This window comes from Budorcas taxicolor, chromosome 11 (assembly GCF_023091745.1).
Source record: "Budorcas taxicolor isolate Tak-1 chromosome 11, Takin1.1, whole genome shotgun sequence".
In the NCBI taxonomy this organism is placed as follows: Eukaryota; Metazoa; Chordata; class Mammalia; order Artiodactyla; family Bovidae; genus Budorcas; species Budorcas taxicolor.
This window is the reverse complement of record NC_068920.1, coordinates 147,893,104-147,910,894: the sequence shown is the minus strand read 5'-3', so window position 1 is coordinate 147,910,894 and position 17,791 is coordinate 147,893,104. Positions and strand designations below refer to the sequence as shown.

General features: G+C 36.8%; 1 protein-coding gene across 9 annotated transcripts in view; it reads right to left on the bottom strand.

Annotated features, from left to right (window-relative positions):
* The window catches only part of KIDINS220 (kinase D interacting substrate 220), a 94,028-nt gene that overhangs the window by 15,213 nt on the left and 61,024 nt on the right, over positions 1–17,791 (bottom strand). For 5 of the 9 annotated variants that reach the window (XR_008200121.1, XM_052648346.1, XM_052648345.1 and 2 more), the window contains exons 23-27: positions 14,422–14,600; positions 12,987–13,213; positions 10,597–10,710; positions 9,799–9,855; positions 3,487–3,519 (exon numbers count right to left, since the gene is read on the bottom strand). Coding sequence is in view for 8 of the 9 variants with exons in the window: in XM_052648346.1 (XP_052504306.1) it covers positions 3,487–3,519; positions 9,799–9,855; positions 10,597–10,710; positions 12,987–13,213; positions 14,422–14,600 (610 nt within the window). In the remaining variant the exon portion in view is untranslated. The remainder of the gene's footprint in view (positions 1–3,486; positions 3,520–9,798; positions 9,856–10,596; positions 10,711–12,986; positions 13,214–14,421; positions 14,601–17,791) is intronic. The other 4 variants (XM_052648340.1, XM_052648341.1, XM_052648343.1 and 1 more) reach the window with 2 other exon arrangements.

Here is a 17,791-nt window from a genome sequence, read left to right as displayed (position 1 = left end):
AAAAATCAAAATAATAAACCTAGTGTTTACTGAAAAGAAAAATATTTTCTGAATAAAGACATACTAAAGAAGTATTTGCCTGTGGCTAATTACATGCGAATCTCCTCAATTACAGATGTGGTCACTGGGGTCCAAAGAGGTAAGTTTTGGCTTCAAACTCACAGAATAAACAGCTAGTTAGTGGTAGATTCAGCTTGGAACCCTAGCTTAACAGGTCTTACAACTTCCTATTTTCTTTGTCGCCACTGTCTATTTTTAAAGAGTTTATAGAAACTATGACCAAAATAAAGAGAAGACAAGCCAACAAGTATAGAGGGTAGTGTTACAAATGATCTGTCTTGTTTACCAGTCAATTTAGTCTTAAAATGATAAATATCATTTATCCTGTCCCCAAGGATGTGTCAATTTAAATTTTCTACTGCCTCTTTTGTCATCATCAAGAAAGAAGTAGACGATGACAGCCAAAACTGCCTGGGAGCTATTTGTTAAACATTATTTGTAACATGAAAGCATAACATAATACTCTATTATGAATTGATAGATAAATATACACACATAGTATATAAACAAAATATACCTAGTTACATATAAATATAGCTAGCAAATGAGACCATACTGAACAGACAGTAAGGTAGTCATTTTATAAGAGGGAGCCTCAGCAAGTTTACAAGTGTAAAAAACAGTCCCATAAAAATCTGTAAATTAATGATTTGGAATATACTATTTATAGCTTGTTTTTAATTAAATATAAATTTAAAATATGCCATATATTATATGGTCTGAAGTTCAATTACTTCAAAACTACTAAGTAGAGCACAACACTAGTATTTCCACGATTTAGTTTTCATATTTCTATACATAGTTCTATTTTCTGCCTGGATGAGAACAGCCAATATTTAAGTGTTAATTACCCACTATCTGTTATGGAAACTTTAAATGCTTTCTATGAATTTTTAATAACCATATTTGTTTTTTCTTTCTTTTTAAACAGGTTTATGTGAAATAAAATTCACAAACAATTATCCGATTTAAAGTACACAATTCAGTGATGCTGAGTATCTTCTCACAGCTGTGACACCATCACTACACTCAACTTTAAGACATTATCAGAGCCCTAAAAAGCAATTCTACACTATTAGCAGTCAACCTTCATGCCTCCCAACACCCAGTCCCAACCCCTAGCAACCACTGACCTACTTTCTGTCTCTGCGGATTTGCCTATTTGGGATATCTAAACAGAACCATACAATCTGTGACCTTTCGTAACTCACTTCTTTCACTTAGTATATTCTCAAGGTTCATCTATGCTATGGCATGGATTCATACTTCACTCTTTCTTATCGCTGAACAGTATTTATCTTTTAAGTGATCTTTAATACTGTTTTTCAAATGTTTTCATTCCTCAACCTATTTCTTCTTTCTGGGTACATTTATACTTGTCTACATTTCCGTGATTAGATAAATCACAAATGCACAGTTTGATCATACTGGATTATAACTGGATTATAATGATCATACTGGATTATAATTCACAGAATTAAATGCCATGAATCCACACTGATATAAATAAAAAGTTGAGTAAGTAAGTGAGGAAGAAGAGACAGCTTTTACTTATAGAATTCCAATTAATAAATGTAGAACGGAAAAGAAAATTACCACCTGGAAAGCACAACAAAAGTGGCTGTACACAAGACACCACTGAAACTCCTGAGAAGAGTATAAGGAGGAACAGGATTATCTGCAGAGTTTCAAAGTATCTCCCCCTAAATATTCATTCATTACAAAGGGAAAGACACACCCTCACAGTGTTGAAACCTAGCAGATGCTGCCCTAACCACGTGACTGAGGTCCATATGACCACTGGGAAGATGCAGGCCCTCACAGACCCTCAAATGTGACACACGGGGAAGGACATGCATCACGTTTCTGTGGGTCTCTTGCAAAGATGTATAATCTCCTTCTAATCATTAGGAAATGGTAAACAAACCCAAACAGAAGGGCAGTCTACAAAATATCTGATCAGTTTTCTTCAAAAGTTTTATGATCATAAGAGACAAGGAAAGACTGAGGAATTGTCACCGATTAGGAAACTGTAAGGAGAAATAACAAAATACAACTGGACTGGATCTTGGACCAGAAAAATGAAATTAGTGGAAAAACTGGTAAGATTAAAATAAAGCCTGTATTAAGAGTATTATACAAATTTTCATTTCTGTTCTGGAGAAATACACTACAATTAGGAAAGATGTTAATATTAGGGGAATACATTTTTGTACCTTTGAAGTCTAAAATTGTTTTAGAGTAAAAAAAGTTTTTAATCACAAAAAGCTTTTTAATTGTGCTAAAAACAACAAGTATAATAGACATGGAACTGATTAACTCTGTCTGTGTGGGGGTAGGGGAAATGTAAAATGTTAGAGAGTAACATTCCCTTTAAGAAGGGACTCAAGAGAATTTGGCAAGACAGACACATTAATAAAGACACTACTCTTTCCTCTAAAACAGGAAACTCCACATTGTTTTACTTTCATGATCCTTCAAGACTTCTACATTTTATCACTTGAAAACATATTTTGTCCCTCACTGGGGATTATGTAGAAAATACATATTATCTTTGAATGACTTTTAGGAGTTTTCTAAGAAAAAGACACACAGGGTACCCTGTAATTCCATCAAAGCTACAGTCAGAATATTGATTTTTTGTGAGTTGGATCTTACCAAGATAAGGAGTAGATTATCAATATATTAAAATACAATATGCTTCTTTGAATAAAAGAGAAATGGTAACTACTCGCCCAGTTTTTCTAAAGTAATCATATACAATAAAATTATTTTGAAACCAAATAACCCTTAGTATTGAAACAACAATCTCTGGATGGAAACCTCACGAAAGAAGAAAAAGCACAATAGTTGACAAGGAAAAGGTATATTCAATAATTCAATATGTTAAGTTCTTAATAGAAAACATTACTTAATACACAGAATGGTAATACTTAAAGAGTTTATCATGCATATTCTTACTTGAAATTTACCTGTTATAAGTCAAGGAAAGATCATTTCAGTATATATCACAATCTACTAAAAAACTGTTTTTCTAACACAGAAAACTGAATGCAGAAGATGTTAGTTTGCTTAGGACTGTTAAATATTTACAAACTTCAAAATATAGACAAATCAGAATTCCTCCAGGTCAAAGTAAAACAAAACAGATTTAAATTACTATTATGTAATTACATTATTTTATATTGTAAGTAGATTAAAACTATACTCTGTAACATCATCATCTTCAGTAAATTATCAAACAAGCTTAGAATTGATTAGCCAGAAATGAGAGCCATGCAGAGGCTGAAAGCAGCTATTAAAAATAAACCCAAGGCACTGAAATGAGCACAGGTTTATAAACAGCCCAGCAGGAAGTTGCCAATGATTGCTTCTAACAGACTAAAATAAGAAAAATGAGGAAAATTTCACTGAAAGTTTCTGTACCTGTCTCTGTTTGTTAAACCCAGAGTCACACGGCTTTAAGGAAGGAATAAAACAGAATGAAGGACACGAGCTTAAAGGAAAACATCAAACACAGTTTTGTGATAAACATAGGCAGCACTTCTGACACTGTTTTCCCACAACTCTGAACACACCATCTCTGCAGCAACACAAAGGAACACCCGTGCACACACAACACACACACACACACACAATTTAATTTCATTAACATGTGCTTGGTAATTTTAAAATTGTACTCTCAAATTTAATATTCTTGCTGTTAGAAGAATAAGCCATGGGCCATACATTTAACAAGAAAACCAGATAAATCAAATTTGCTATAAAAAGTCAATATTCCTACTATATACAATTATTTTAAAAATTAATTTTTAACATTCTGATTAAAAAACTGCAACTATTAATTTCAGACCCATTAATTGCAACCTTTAATAGTAAGGTTTAAATACTTGGAATTCACATGATCTCTTCATAAAACATTTTCTAGTCACACTAATAGTTAATGTTCAGAAATATACTTTTCAGATTTAGGTTTTGTTTCACTGGGCATGCACTGAAGTATCATTTGAAAAGAAAGGCCATAAGAGCCTAGCAGCTCAAGAAATCATAAATGCAACAGTGAAAAAATATTGGCACACTATCAGTAAGGTAACTATTTTACTGATGCAGTTTTCTTTTTTTATTTTTTTGTTTTGGCCTCACGGCATGGCTTGTGGGATCTTAGTTCCCCAGCCAGGGATTGAACCTGGTCCCTGTCAGTGAAAGTCCAGAATCCTAAACAGTGGGCCAGTAGGAAATTCCCGATGTAGCTCTTTAAATCCCTAATTCAAAGCTGACACACAGCTATCAATTATTGTTCTGCACAGATTAGGCTGGTGGTAAATATTCTCAAAATAGTTCAAATAATCTAGAAATAACCAACAATGTTGTGTCAATTTACAATGTTCTTTTAACATGTTCACTATCTGGAGCACTTCATGGGAACTCTGCTTTCTAGTTTACATATTAAACTTACTATAGGTACTTTTAGAAAGTTACTACGAATAATCTGTGAAAACTTGAAAAACTATCAAAAAGGAGCACTGATGAGATTACAGTTTTCTACAAGATACCAAAACACAAAAGAAGGCTATTGTCATCAAGCTGGAAAATATAACTTTCTCTTCAAACTACATGAGAAATAATACGTAGGTTAAAGCTGACAGATGAGGTTTGATACTACATGCAAAGGGCAATCTTTTTAAAAAACTCAAGTTCAAAATATGATTTTGTTATTTTTTTTAACTTTTAACTGTACTCTAGTATTTCAATGGTATCGATATTACAATATCTTATTTCTTCAATAGTGTCTCAACCAATTTAGTTGTAGTTTAGTGATTAGGAAAAATGTTTTCTTGAGCTGAAGTCTGGCACAAAGACTTTGAAGCTGGAAGTGAATACAGTTTTTCACTATTTATGAAAGAAAAAAATGTTAATAATTTTCCAAACTAAAGCAGTTAATAAAAATGCACTACTAAATTGCTTTAGACAGTGTGAGTGAATCTCCAGAGAAGGTCCTGGGGGCTGGCAGGGAGCACCCACCCTATGACTACAGCCCAGGGAAACCTGAAATGTGCCCTGCCTTACCCATGGCATCTTTAGCTTTCTTGTCCAAGTTTGCTCCTGAACGATGACAGACATCCATGACAGACAGGCATGAGTTGGACATCCATTTGTTTGAAAACAAGTTACTAGTTCTAAACCAGTGGTGGAAATAAAATGATCTACAGTGGAGTCCCATCATTTTTTCACTTGGTTATTCCACCAACTGGATTCAATTTAATGAAAACCAAGCCTTCATTTCTAGGACTTTTATTAATTCAGTTATTTTCATCCATCTCTAAAAGTAAAAGTAATGGCACACCAGAAGGCAGAATACTGCTCTTAATAATGCCTCTAAAGTTCTTTACCATCCAACGTTGTGCTAATCAGTTTTATGCCTTTTCAGTGAAGCAGCTGATCTAAAGGTACTGAACAAACCCTGCAGCAGAGAAGGTCGAGAAAGAGTGACTTGGTAGCACTGATCATCCCCTCTCTTGGCAGCCCTCCAACCCATCAGCTCCAGGAAGCCAGGGTTTCCATCAGTTTTGTTCACTACCCATCCCACTGCAGTAGTGAAACAGTGAATGATCACACAGGCACGTGAAGGACTTGATGGTAAGTAATACAAGGAAGGATACAAGGATAAAGAAATCCTCCATTACTCTTTCCTTTGAAAACATCGTCTTCAAGGAAACACTCCCTCCTTTGAAAAATGAGTAGCCACACTGTAAATAAAAATAGACCGAATATGACTCTTTCAAAGGGCAACTCTCTGAAAGACCACAACAAAATGCCACTGAGGACACCTGGCTCATGAAAGGCCCTCCTTGGTGGGTTCATCCCTTCATGGTTACTGAGTGATCTGAATGCTGCTACTTCCTAGAGGGGCCTAGACTGAAAGAAGGTAAAGGCACCAAGTAAAATTCTCCTGGAAAGCTTTCAAAAGTGTAAAGTATTTGGAGCATTCAGACAACCTGGAAATCCTTCTCAATTCTAGGAAAACAAACTGCTTCTAGGAAATCAAACCACCTTTGGGGGCCAGAAAAGCATTAACAGATAAAGGGCCGAGTTAATCTAAAAGGACTGGAGCATGTGTGCACCGCTCCTACCCCTGAGGAGAGGTTATTTAACACAGTTTTAGTTTCTGAGTCTTTAAAGTTCCATGGAATTTGGCCTCTGGGATGGTAGTAATAGTAATAATTATTAAGTAATTCAAGTATGCGAAGGCTGAGTAATCCTTAAATCAGACCTATGAGGTAAGGCCTGCTTTTTCCAGATGAGGGAGTATCAGAGAGCTTAAGTGATTTCTCCAAGGTAGAGAGCTAATCACCAGGACCTATTCACCTTGAACGCCAAGCTCCTGACCAAGTCAGGCTTAGTATTAAGGGAGGCAAGGGGGCAGCACAGTGGTGAGGAACGCTTCCAGGTACTGGCCATGCGGATTCCAGTTCTGCACCGAGGGCTCCCTCCTGTGAGCCTCAGGTCAGGTACACCTGCAGCATGGTGCTGGACTAGACCATGGGTACTGGTGTTCTCCGGGCTTCCCAGGTGGCTCAATGGTAAAGAATGTACCTGCCAATGCAGGAGATATGGGTTCGATCCCTGGGGAGGGGAAGATACCCTGGAGGAGAGCAAGGCAACCCACTCCAGTATTATTCCCTGGAGGCTCCTATGGACAGAGGAGCCTGCTGGGCTACGGTCCGTGGGGTCGTACAGAGTCAGACATGACTGAGCACAGAGCACGAGGCTCCCCCAGAGGCAACACAAATCCCCCAAGACAGAGTTCTTCTTTTTACTGGTTTCATAAAGTGAAATTCTGATTGAGATTTCATTTTTTAAGAAGTCTTTTCTGCTTTGAAAGTCTGAAAAACATGAGTCCTTTCTATCTCTAATATCCTGGGGATCCTATCTCGGGCCCAATGTTAATGTATTCTTTGTCAGTTTTCTATGATTTGGCACTTATTTTCTCTACTATACAATCACAGAGGAAGACAGCCAGCACCGAGGCTTACATTTTGCATCTTCACCTTCATGAAACACCTGGACATATCTGTAATTTATCTGGTAAGTCTTGGCTGGCCTTCAAAAGTCATAGTCATTGCAGTGTTCCTGAATGTGAGAAAACCGAATTGTTTTTCATAAGGATCCACTTTATCAAGGTTGATGAGAAATTTCTAGAGGTTAAAAAAAAAGATGAGACCATCTATACTGAAAAGATCACAGAGGGCTGGTTAACTCTGTGCGATCAGGTGGGTTTTTTTTTTAACTCATTATTCTGTGTCCACACTGACAAGACAATTTGTCCAAAAATGTTTACGTAGCTCCTGCTTATCCATAAGCAGCTCTGGTCATCAAGGGTTGCCCATAGGGGGACAGTTGAGTGGGCAGATGTGAACTCAGTCTGCAGTCTTCTTATCTCAGGAATTACAGCCTTTTACTACAGGCCTGGCAAGTCACAGGAGCCATGAAGGGCTAAAAAATTTTACATTAACTACTTCTGTGCTGGTTCAGTTATAAAGATCCCATAAGATGTTCCCCTGGATATATACTTCTCCATATTTCCACCACTGTTTTTTTTAACATGGCTTTGAACTAAGTGTCTACTTGGACTAGTCTACTGCAAAATAAATGCTACATGCTACTGTCATTGTTAATTTCCTAAAAGCAAAGAAGGCTTGGGAAGCAACTATTATTCACTAAGCAAATTATAAAACTATCACTTAATAGTAAAAGAACAGCAAATCCTACAGTTATTTCACTAAACAAAGGCACTAATATATTCAGAGCATGTTTACTCTTTGTTATTGGGCTTATACACACAACTTAAGAATTGCATTATTTCCCCTTCCCCAAAAACTCATTTTAAAATTTGCCTAATGCTCCTTCACTGGTCCCTGAAATTACAGACACCTTTTACTTACAAGTGTTTGTCCTTAAGGATGGGAATAGCTATTTCAGCATGTCTCTGTCATTAAGACCATCAAATTCTTCACAGGACCTAACTTTCATCAGAAGTTTGCTGAGGAATTTCAGCTCAGACAATTGCACTGCATCCATGAATCTATGTATTAAAGGCTCTCTGACTAAACTAAAACTCATTCTTGCATATGGTGGCAATGATCCATGGACTAAAGATTCCCCTAATACCCAAATGAAATTACTATGGTTTATTGTCTATCATTCGTGGATAATGAAGTCTTTCAAACACTTCAGCTAAAATGTTAATGACTTAAAAAAGAATCATCAGCCCCTCAATGAAAACACCAAAATGGTTCTCTTTCTATCTCACTAATATTAACTCAAAGAAAATTAAAGTTACAAAACCACTGCCTATTCAAGCCCATGTTTTAAGTTAAAAATTATGCATAAATTCAGGATGCACTATTTCACTAAATTAATTCCAACTGCTATGCCACATTTCTTCATATTAAATTGATGTTTACATGGGCATAACATTCTGCAAATAAATCAACATAACTGAAAAATACAAACTGGGTTCTTAAAATTCCTCATTGACTGAATGAAGATTGTAAGTCTCATCATATTAAATGTACTTATTAAGTACAAAGACTTAAATAATAAATATACAAAGTGACTTCCTACAAAAGTTATTTTTTTTAAAGAAACCCATCCTAAAGTGTTGGGGGGAAAGTCTTAAATAATCCCCTTTACATGCTGGACTAGCTTTGTTTACCTGGAAATTTTATTTTAATAAATACAGTTGACCCTTGAACAACACAGGTTTGAACTGTGCAGGTCCACTTACATGCAGATTTTTTTCAATGGTAAATATAACAGTACTAACAGCAAAGAATCTGCCTGCAATGCAGTAGACCCAGGGTCTATCGATTCCTGGGTTAGGAAGATCCCCTGAAGAAGGGCATGGCAAACCGCTCCAGTATTCTCACCTGGAGAATTCCATGGACGGAGGAGCCTGGTGGGCTACAGTCCATGGGGTTGCAAAGAGTCAGACATGACTGAGCGACTGACACACAAACACACTCTGAGGCTGTCTGAATCCAGAGACACAGAACCACAGATCAGGATGAAAGATTAACACTGGAGGGCTGACTATAAGTTCTAGTTTCTAATTTAGACTCTTAGGATTTTAGGCTGGTAGGAGGGTCAGTGCTCCAACTCCTGCACTGTTTAAGGACCAGCTGTATAAAGGTAAAGAAAAGCAGCACTGTAGCAGCACTGAATTTACACTAAGTGTGGGCACCGAGATTAAGCATGGGTCACTGAGGATCCATTCCTAGTCTACATCAAACTAGCTCACAATGTCTTTTTTGTAGTCTCAAGGTCAAGTATGAATATTTTCAAAAATATTCTACATGCGCAGTACCAATTTCAGGGAAAAAACAGGCAAATGTGAAAATAAGGCCCAACATTAAGGAACAAATACCACCAAGTGAATGCTCCTGGTGGTTGCTGGAAGAACCCCTTCCTTACTGGACGAACAAAGAAGAAAAAAGACAAAACCCACCCCACGTCATTGAAAAAGGGGAAAAGCGGGAGGAAATGAAGGGTAAAGTTAAACATTAGCTTTTTAAATTAATCCGTGAGCTATAATTATTAGTACTCAGCTACTCTACACTAGCAGCCCATCACACCACAGATGCAGAGTTAGTGAAACGCTGTCATCACGATTAAGAGTCATTACTGCTGCAAAAGCGGGAGAGGCTCACGGCCCACACCACAAGACTACTCCATTACCCTCGAGGAGTCTGTGGGTGAAGAAAGGCCCTCAGCAGCATCCTCCTTGATAACCTCCTAGCAACACAAAACAAGAGTGTGGGTGAAAGGTGACAGGCTGAGCCAAACAAGGATGATGAATGAACAGGATGCTAAAATAATATGTGACAGTGACACCTGGATGTGATCAGACTTTTTTCTTTAATGATATTATTTTTAAATTTAAAAAACAGTTTAAGTTCTAAAGCTTTTACCTCCTAATTAAAAAAAAAGAAAAGAAAACATTAGCAGGGAATGTCTTTCTTTAAATTGGTAAACTAAGTTTATCATCAGTAACACTTAGAATTTTAGGCCCAAATGTATTTTGCTTTGGATTAGAGTTAATAGTACATCTGGATAATTTCCTTGCCCTATTTAATTCCTGCTATTCAATCAAAGTGTTCCTCTAATATAAGCGCTAATTTTTATACATAGGGCTAGCATATATTTAGATAGATAAAGATACCATATATGAATGTCCTTTAAAAAGAAACCAGATATTAGCAGATGTAAAAGTTTAGTTGTAAAAGCTATATAACAAACAATATATTCTAGGCCAGAAACTCTGGTTGTAAACAACTCATCATTCATTCCCTGAGGCTGCTAGTCATTTTCCTTCCATAGATCCTAACCAAAATGAAAACAAAATACATTTTGTGTTAGTAATAGGTTATGTTTCTTGAAACTATTTATAAAATAAGCTGTGCTTTTACTACAGAAAGGAAATAAGCAAACTTCTATGCTGACTGTAATACTTTAGTTACCCTTTTTTATACTTACTAGGCCATTGCTCTGATCTCTGGGCAAATTCGTTTTTACTGATGGACGTGAGATGAGATGGTGGGAGCCGCCAGGGCAGTACCTTGGCGTGTAAAGGTAGGGGGCAAAGAATGGCTATGGAGAAAACACGTGACAAAACAATTACCGAAATCAAAGTATAATGAGCTTTATCAAATGAAACTAACCAACAAAATACAACTCCAAATTTTTAAATGCAAGTGACAAAACAGAAGAAAAAAATGCCTCACTCAATTCTATAAGATATCAAACCCAAACTTAAGTCATATTATTTAAATTTTTATACTGTTGATTTAATACAATCTTTTTATAAAGCAACTAAAGTTTTGTACTTTACAAGTTGACACCAGAGTTTCTCTTTACATTTAACACTTTTATCGGTGGTTTACCATGTGTCAGGTTCTAAGTGATTTACAAATACAAATATTAACTCACAATCTCACCAAAAAAAAGCAAAATAGAATCTTCATTGAGTATTATTCTTTACCAAATAAAGATTAGCCTTAAGTAAGACCAAAAAAAACAGTCTGAATTATTTAAGAACCTCCTAGCATGGATTTCAGGAATACTGTTACTCCAAGTTGCTAGATTTTACTTTATACCCCGGAGTTTACGCTATCTGCTAAATAAGCAAGGATATTATTTAAAAGGGGAATCCACTGTTTAGAGGAAATCTATAACTACAGGATTTATCTGTAGCCAGCTTCATATAAACATGAGCTATCAGATTATATGGGCTAAAAATAAAGATTAAAACATATTAAACTTCATTACACTGATGTAACATCTTCCCTTACCTTTTTCACTCCTGTCATTTTAAGAAAATTGTTCAGCTTTTAACTTTCAGACAAAAAATAACTAAATCTAAAAGCATAAGAATTTTTTAATGTTTTAAAAATAATAAAACACTACTAAAGCATTATACATCATTGTTATTCACAAGAAATTAGTGAACACAAAGTCTCCACCTAGATGGTATGGTAATTACTAAAAAACCTTCTTGGTCTCAAAACATCAATTGTCATCTAATTATTAGTTGAGACATTTATGTAAAATTACAGCAGATTTCAAGACTGCTAAATAAAAACCTGAATTTCACACTGCCTAGCACTCAGTTAAAGTTTACAGAGATAAAGTATGTTATCAAATGCTATCATTCCACCTTTTCCTCCTTATTTGAGTAAAATGATGGAATAACATTCATAAGACCTCTAAAGATGGTATACCTAATTACTTACATGGCTAAAACATTTCTCAAAAACTGAAAATTTTAAACTCTAGAATTTCTTCTTTGCCACATTTATTCAAATTTCTCTTTCTAGCTTACTGAAAGTTTATTTAGGCATGCATTGGCTTCTGTGAATGCTGCTGCTAAGTCGCTTCAGTCGTGTCCGACTCTGTGCGACCCCACAGACGGCAGCCCACCAGGCTCCTCTGTCCCTGGGATTCTCCAGGCAAGAATACTGGAGTGAGTTGCCACTTCCTTCTCCATCTGTGAATGCTAGCCCCTATGTTTTCTCACTTCAGACTAAAGAGGGAGACAACAAAAATAAAGAAACAATGGATTTTAGAGTTCAGTTGCAGAAAATATTGGGTTGGTCAAAAAGTTCATTCAGGCCTTTCCATACCATCTTATGGCAAAGCTTGAACAAACTTTTTGACCAACCCAATATAATAGTAGGGCTGTTGTTATGTTTTCCTACAGAAAATATTAGTGTTTAAGACCATTAAAATGAGGATAGCTTGGAGCTACTAAACTCGACAGGGTCTGAATACTGCTAATAATGAATTGTGCTCTCATCATTTGAAGTAGAAAGTTATCATATCTATAGTATGAAAATAATTATACATGACTGAAGGTAGTGTGAAATAAAGCTCTACAAATAGACTACATGCTATCTGGCCAATATCATTTGAGTCCTTCAAGCACTAGGACCCACCATTATCTCACATTTAAAAGCTGTATCACATTGAATATAGGTTTACTGAACTAAGATAAAAATTACCATTGTTTTGAATGCCAATAAAAATTATACAAGATACAACAAATGGAAAATCTGTTTAGAAACCAAGAGAAAAACAGATTGCTTTGAAGCTCAGGACAATCACTGCCGACCCCACAGAGTTCACTTTCTTATCAGGACAATAAATCAAAGCAAAAAGCGTCTCTACTATTCAGACTCAACTGAGATCTAGAACCTGTTAAGATTCAAAAATCTTATGATTTTTAAAAAATATTACATTCAAACAACTTTTTTTTGTCTTTACAGCTAAAGTACAGTTTCAAAATGGTAACAGACTCCGTTAGCAGAACACTTCTAGCCTTTTCCTGGAAGAAATTCTTCAATTTAAGATGCCAGGCACTTGCTTACCCTGTTGTAGAAGGGATGCTGGGGTCCTGTCATACCGCTGTAGTAGCTGCTATGAGGCTGCGGCGACACAACCCCTCCCCCGAATGGCCCATTGAAGGAGGTGGACGAAGAGCAGACAGACGCTGGCTGACTGTAGCCGGACGGCGGTCGTGGGGGAGGCTCGTGCAGAGGTAGCGGAGGATACGCAAGTCCTCCGATATTAATCTGGTCTCTTGCAGCACGAACGTCTAAGAGATTAAATGATACCCCAGAAGGCAAAAGAAAATAGAACATTAGTAACCAAAGAAAATAGAACATTAGTAACTAGTCCAATTACCACTTCCTCCTTTAGTTACCCGACAGAAAAAAAACGTGATTGATTATATCACTCTTGCCAAAGATTCCAACTGGCTTTACAGAAGCAGACAGGGAACTCTGAATACTCCACAGACATTCTTAGTAAGAGGCACTCAACTACTTCACATAAAAGTTTTTTTCACCATGTGAAGTCACCAACATCTGTATTCTTCTCTTCAGTTACCAGAGTTCTGAATTTTTTTCTTGACTTTTCAAGGTATTTGTGCTATTCTAACAATTCTTCTGACAGTTTTGCTAAATATTAGCAATTCATCCTTGTGTAGTAAGTACAATGTTAGCTAAGACTGTGGGTTTGCAAACCATATGACACGTCCACCTCTGAACAACCACCACCAACACTTCCACAGTCAGAAAATACACCTCAGACAACAGCCTTATAACAGGTATTTTAAAAAAGAACATATGAAAGTACAGTCTCTCCCTCTCCATAATTCATGGAAAATGCAAAGGTGGGTCAGCAGTACTGTATCACACAAAAGAATGTGTGTTCCAATAAAGGTTGAGTGTGGTACAGTCCATGGGGGTCACAAAGAGTCAGACACGACTGAGTGACTTTCCAACTAAAGGCAGAATTTGGGCAGGGAAAACAGAAAAAGGACAGTTAACATGTTTTCGTGAGCATACAGCAGGGCCTCAAGAGCAACTTTAACTTATCCAAAACCTTCACGTCATTATCATCAAGTTCTAGCCCACAGATTTAACCTTTGAAAGGAATATAAACTTTCCTACTGCTCTGGATACAGATCCCTATTAAAAACAGAAGACTAGTGACAGAAAAATCACAGTGGGTTGACACTTCAAGTGGCAACTGTGTAGTAAAAGGAATTTGATTCCAGTGACGCTTCAGGTGTGTAGGATGGGAAACATAATAAGGTCAGTTTAACAAACAGCATTTTCCCAGCATTCCCAGAGGATGCTGAGACCCCCATCTTCAGTTCATTAACTCCCCTGGGTGGTGCTTGGTTCAATATTTCCCATTTTTTTCATGGAGCAGGAGAAACTTATACAGCCAAGTTAGAAACGGGAAAATTTTTTAGCACTTCAGAGAGGGCAAATTAAACTTATTACTGATACCTACCTGCAATAATCTCCCGCAGTTTGGGGTCTAGATTTACAGTGCATGGCAAAAAGGTTTTCACATCTCGAGCCACAAGAACTGGGGTCCTTGAAGACAAAAACACTTCAAAATTTCTTATATCTCCATCTATTTCAAGCAGTGGCTCAACATCTTTAGTTGTTGGAATATTCTTTGATATTCTTCAAACAAGAAACAAATGAAAATGGTCATTAAAGTCATTATTAGACAGGCAAATCCTGCATCGAACTTAAAATGTGTTATTTATAAAAATAAATAACACATTACTCAGTTTGCTCTCATTAATTTTTTTTAAAGACAAAGGAACAAAATAAATGGTACATTTTCAAAACTACTAAGGGGACAAGTGTGAGGTTAGAATTATATTGCCTTAACCAAAGGAGAAGGGGATGGCAACCCACTCTAATATTCTTGCCTGGAGAATTCCACAGACAGAGGAGCCTGGTGGGCTACAGTCCATGGGGGTCACAAAGAGTCAGACACGACTGAGTGACTTTCCCAACCAAAGGCAGAATTTGGGCAGGGAAAACAGAAAAAGGACAGTAACATGCTAATGATTACCTCACAGTGAAGACTGAGTTACCACTTTACACACGTGAACGGTGGCCTCAGACAAACTCGACAGTCTGCCGAAGTCACATGACATGAAAGAGAATCTAACAGACTCTAAAAATCATGTTTTATTATAAAATGTCATGGCTCTTTAAAAAAAAAAAATTATTGTTTGGCTGCACCACACAGCATGTGAGATTTCAGTTCCCTGACCAGGGGTCTCTTCCTGTCTCCTGTGGCAGAAACATGAAGTCTTAACCACTGGACCACCAGAGAAGTCCCTAAAATGCCTTGATTCTTGCCATGATTCTTGCAAAGAAAAGAAAAATAAAGAATAATTTATAAATAAATTATGCAAACTAGAAAAATGCATAGATTTTTCCATTTTTAAAAAAGGTTTTATTTTCTATTAGAAAATAGAAAGTAAGCTATGCGTACTATGCTGCTGCTGCTGCTGCTGCTGCTGCTAAGTCGCTTCAGTCGTGTTCAACTCTGTGCAACCCCATAGACGGCAGCCCACCAGGCTCCCCCGTCCCTGGGATTCTCTAGGCAAGAACACTGGAGTGGGTTGCCATTTCCTTCTCCAATGCATGAAAGTGAAAAGTGAAAGTGAAGTTGCTCAGTCGCGTCCAACTCTTGGCGACCCCATGGACTGCAGCCCACCAGGCTCCTCCGTCCATGGGATTTTCCAGGCAAGAGTACTGGAGTGGAGTGCCATCGCCTTCTCCGGTGCTTACTATATAAGCATATATGTAAGACAAGGAAGTACAAAAGAACAGAGGGAGTTAAAAAACCACATAATTTTACCAATCAGACACAATAACTACTAATATAGTTATCAGTCTATTTTTCATTATGCATAACTTTTTACATAGCTAAATTTATAAGTAAATCAGGCAAAGGTCTTAAATGTAAAAAAAAGTGACATTAAAAACTACTTTAAAAATTAAAAACACTTCTATGTTGAACTATATGAAACTGCCAATTTTGTAGGTCAAAATGGTAAACTACTGACAATTCCATAGGTTTCAACCCACTACATGCAAGGTCATGGGCTAATAATCTGAGGCAGTAAGTAAAAATACATCACAGAGAGAGAAAAGAATGGAAAATTTGAAGGAACTTAAAAGACAAGGAGGTGGATGGAAAACCTGGATATAACTCAATGTCTGTTAACAATGAAGAGATTAATAATTTGTGGTATATCCACATAATGGAATACTACTTAGCGATAAAAAGGAATGGGCTTATTTTTATATATACAATGTTGATAAATCTCATAGTAAATTATGTTGAGTGAAAGAATATAGCAAATAGAGAACAGCTGTATTTTTTTCATTTATACAAAACTAGAAAATAGAAACTAATCTATAGTGACAGGTTTGCTGTAAAGTCAGGGATGGGGGGAGAGAGGCAACAGGAGAGATTTCATAAGAATGGGAGGAGACTTTTGGAAGTCACACGTCTTCTCTCCTGGTGGTGGTGGTGATTTAGTGGCTATAGAGATATATTGAAACTTCAGGAACTGGACAATTTAAATATGGCCATTTCTTTTATGTTGATTACACCTCAAAAGCTGTTTTAAAATCACTGTAAACTTGAAGATATCCTCAAAACACTCAATTGCCAATTAGCTAATAATATTAACTGTGAGATTATAGTAAGCCTAGTTTCAGAGAAAGAGTAAGATTTTCCTGCCCTTCAAAAAAAATAAAATGGGATGTGACTCTAATACTGGTTACAGCAACATGATTTCTCTGGGACCAGCATTTTATTCCTCAGGCTCACCATTTGACTAGCAGCCATTTATTAAAAGCCATCTAAGGGGAAATCCAGAGACCATAATCAGCAAATAAGAACAGAACAGGGTACTGGTGAGGAAACAGGGACAGCAATTGCATCTTAATGAATTTCAGGAAGTCCCTTTTATGGGGTCATGCACATATGCACAAAACAGAATAGCCCTCTGAAACAGGATCCTGTGTGTGCTAAGTTGCTTCAGTTGTGTCCAACTCTTTGCTACTCCAGGGACTATAACGCGCCACGCTCTGCTGTCCATGGGCTTACTCAGGCAAGAACACTGGAGTGGGCTGCAATTTTCTTCTCCAGGGGATCTTCCTGACCCAGAGATCGAACCTGAGTCTCTTACGCCTCCTGCATTGGCAGGCGGGTTCTTTACCAGTAGCACCACCTGGGAGGCCAATAAATTAAGCCGACTTTCAAACCAATTATTAAGTATATTTAAAATGAAATGGAAAACTTAAGAGAATGGTTTCATGGAATCCCCAGATTTCTGCAAATCACTTTGCAGAAGTGACCACAGTATCAGAGCTTAAACAGTTAAAAAGGTAGTTTGTCTATTTCAGGAGTTTAACACAAAATGCTAAGAAGAGAAGCTAGAAAGATTTAGATAAAAACACACAGCTGACAAGTCACATGAAACAAATTAACTGAATTTTAATGCCAGCTCTGCTTAAGCTTGAATGTGAACAGTGTTCTCAATATGATGAACAATACTGCTGTTCACAAGCCAACAGTCTACTGCTGGTTTCCAGATTGAAGTCTCTATTCTAACCTTTTGAGCTCAATACATTAAACTCTTCTACTGAAAGAGATATTTATGTAAATGATAATCTTTTGGCAGTAGGCCACCAAAATCATATGTGCTTTTATTTTTCAGATATTTTCCCCAAAGGTTAGTATTTAAAGAATTTAAGTAACTTCACTTTTCAATTAACAGTGAATTTAAATTTCCAGTATTATGAATCATGTGAATTAAAGTTGCCAGCAGTTAAATGGC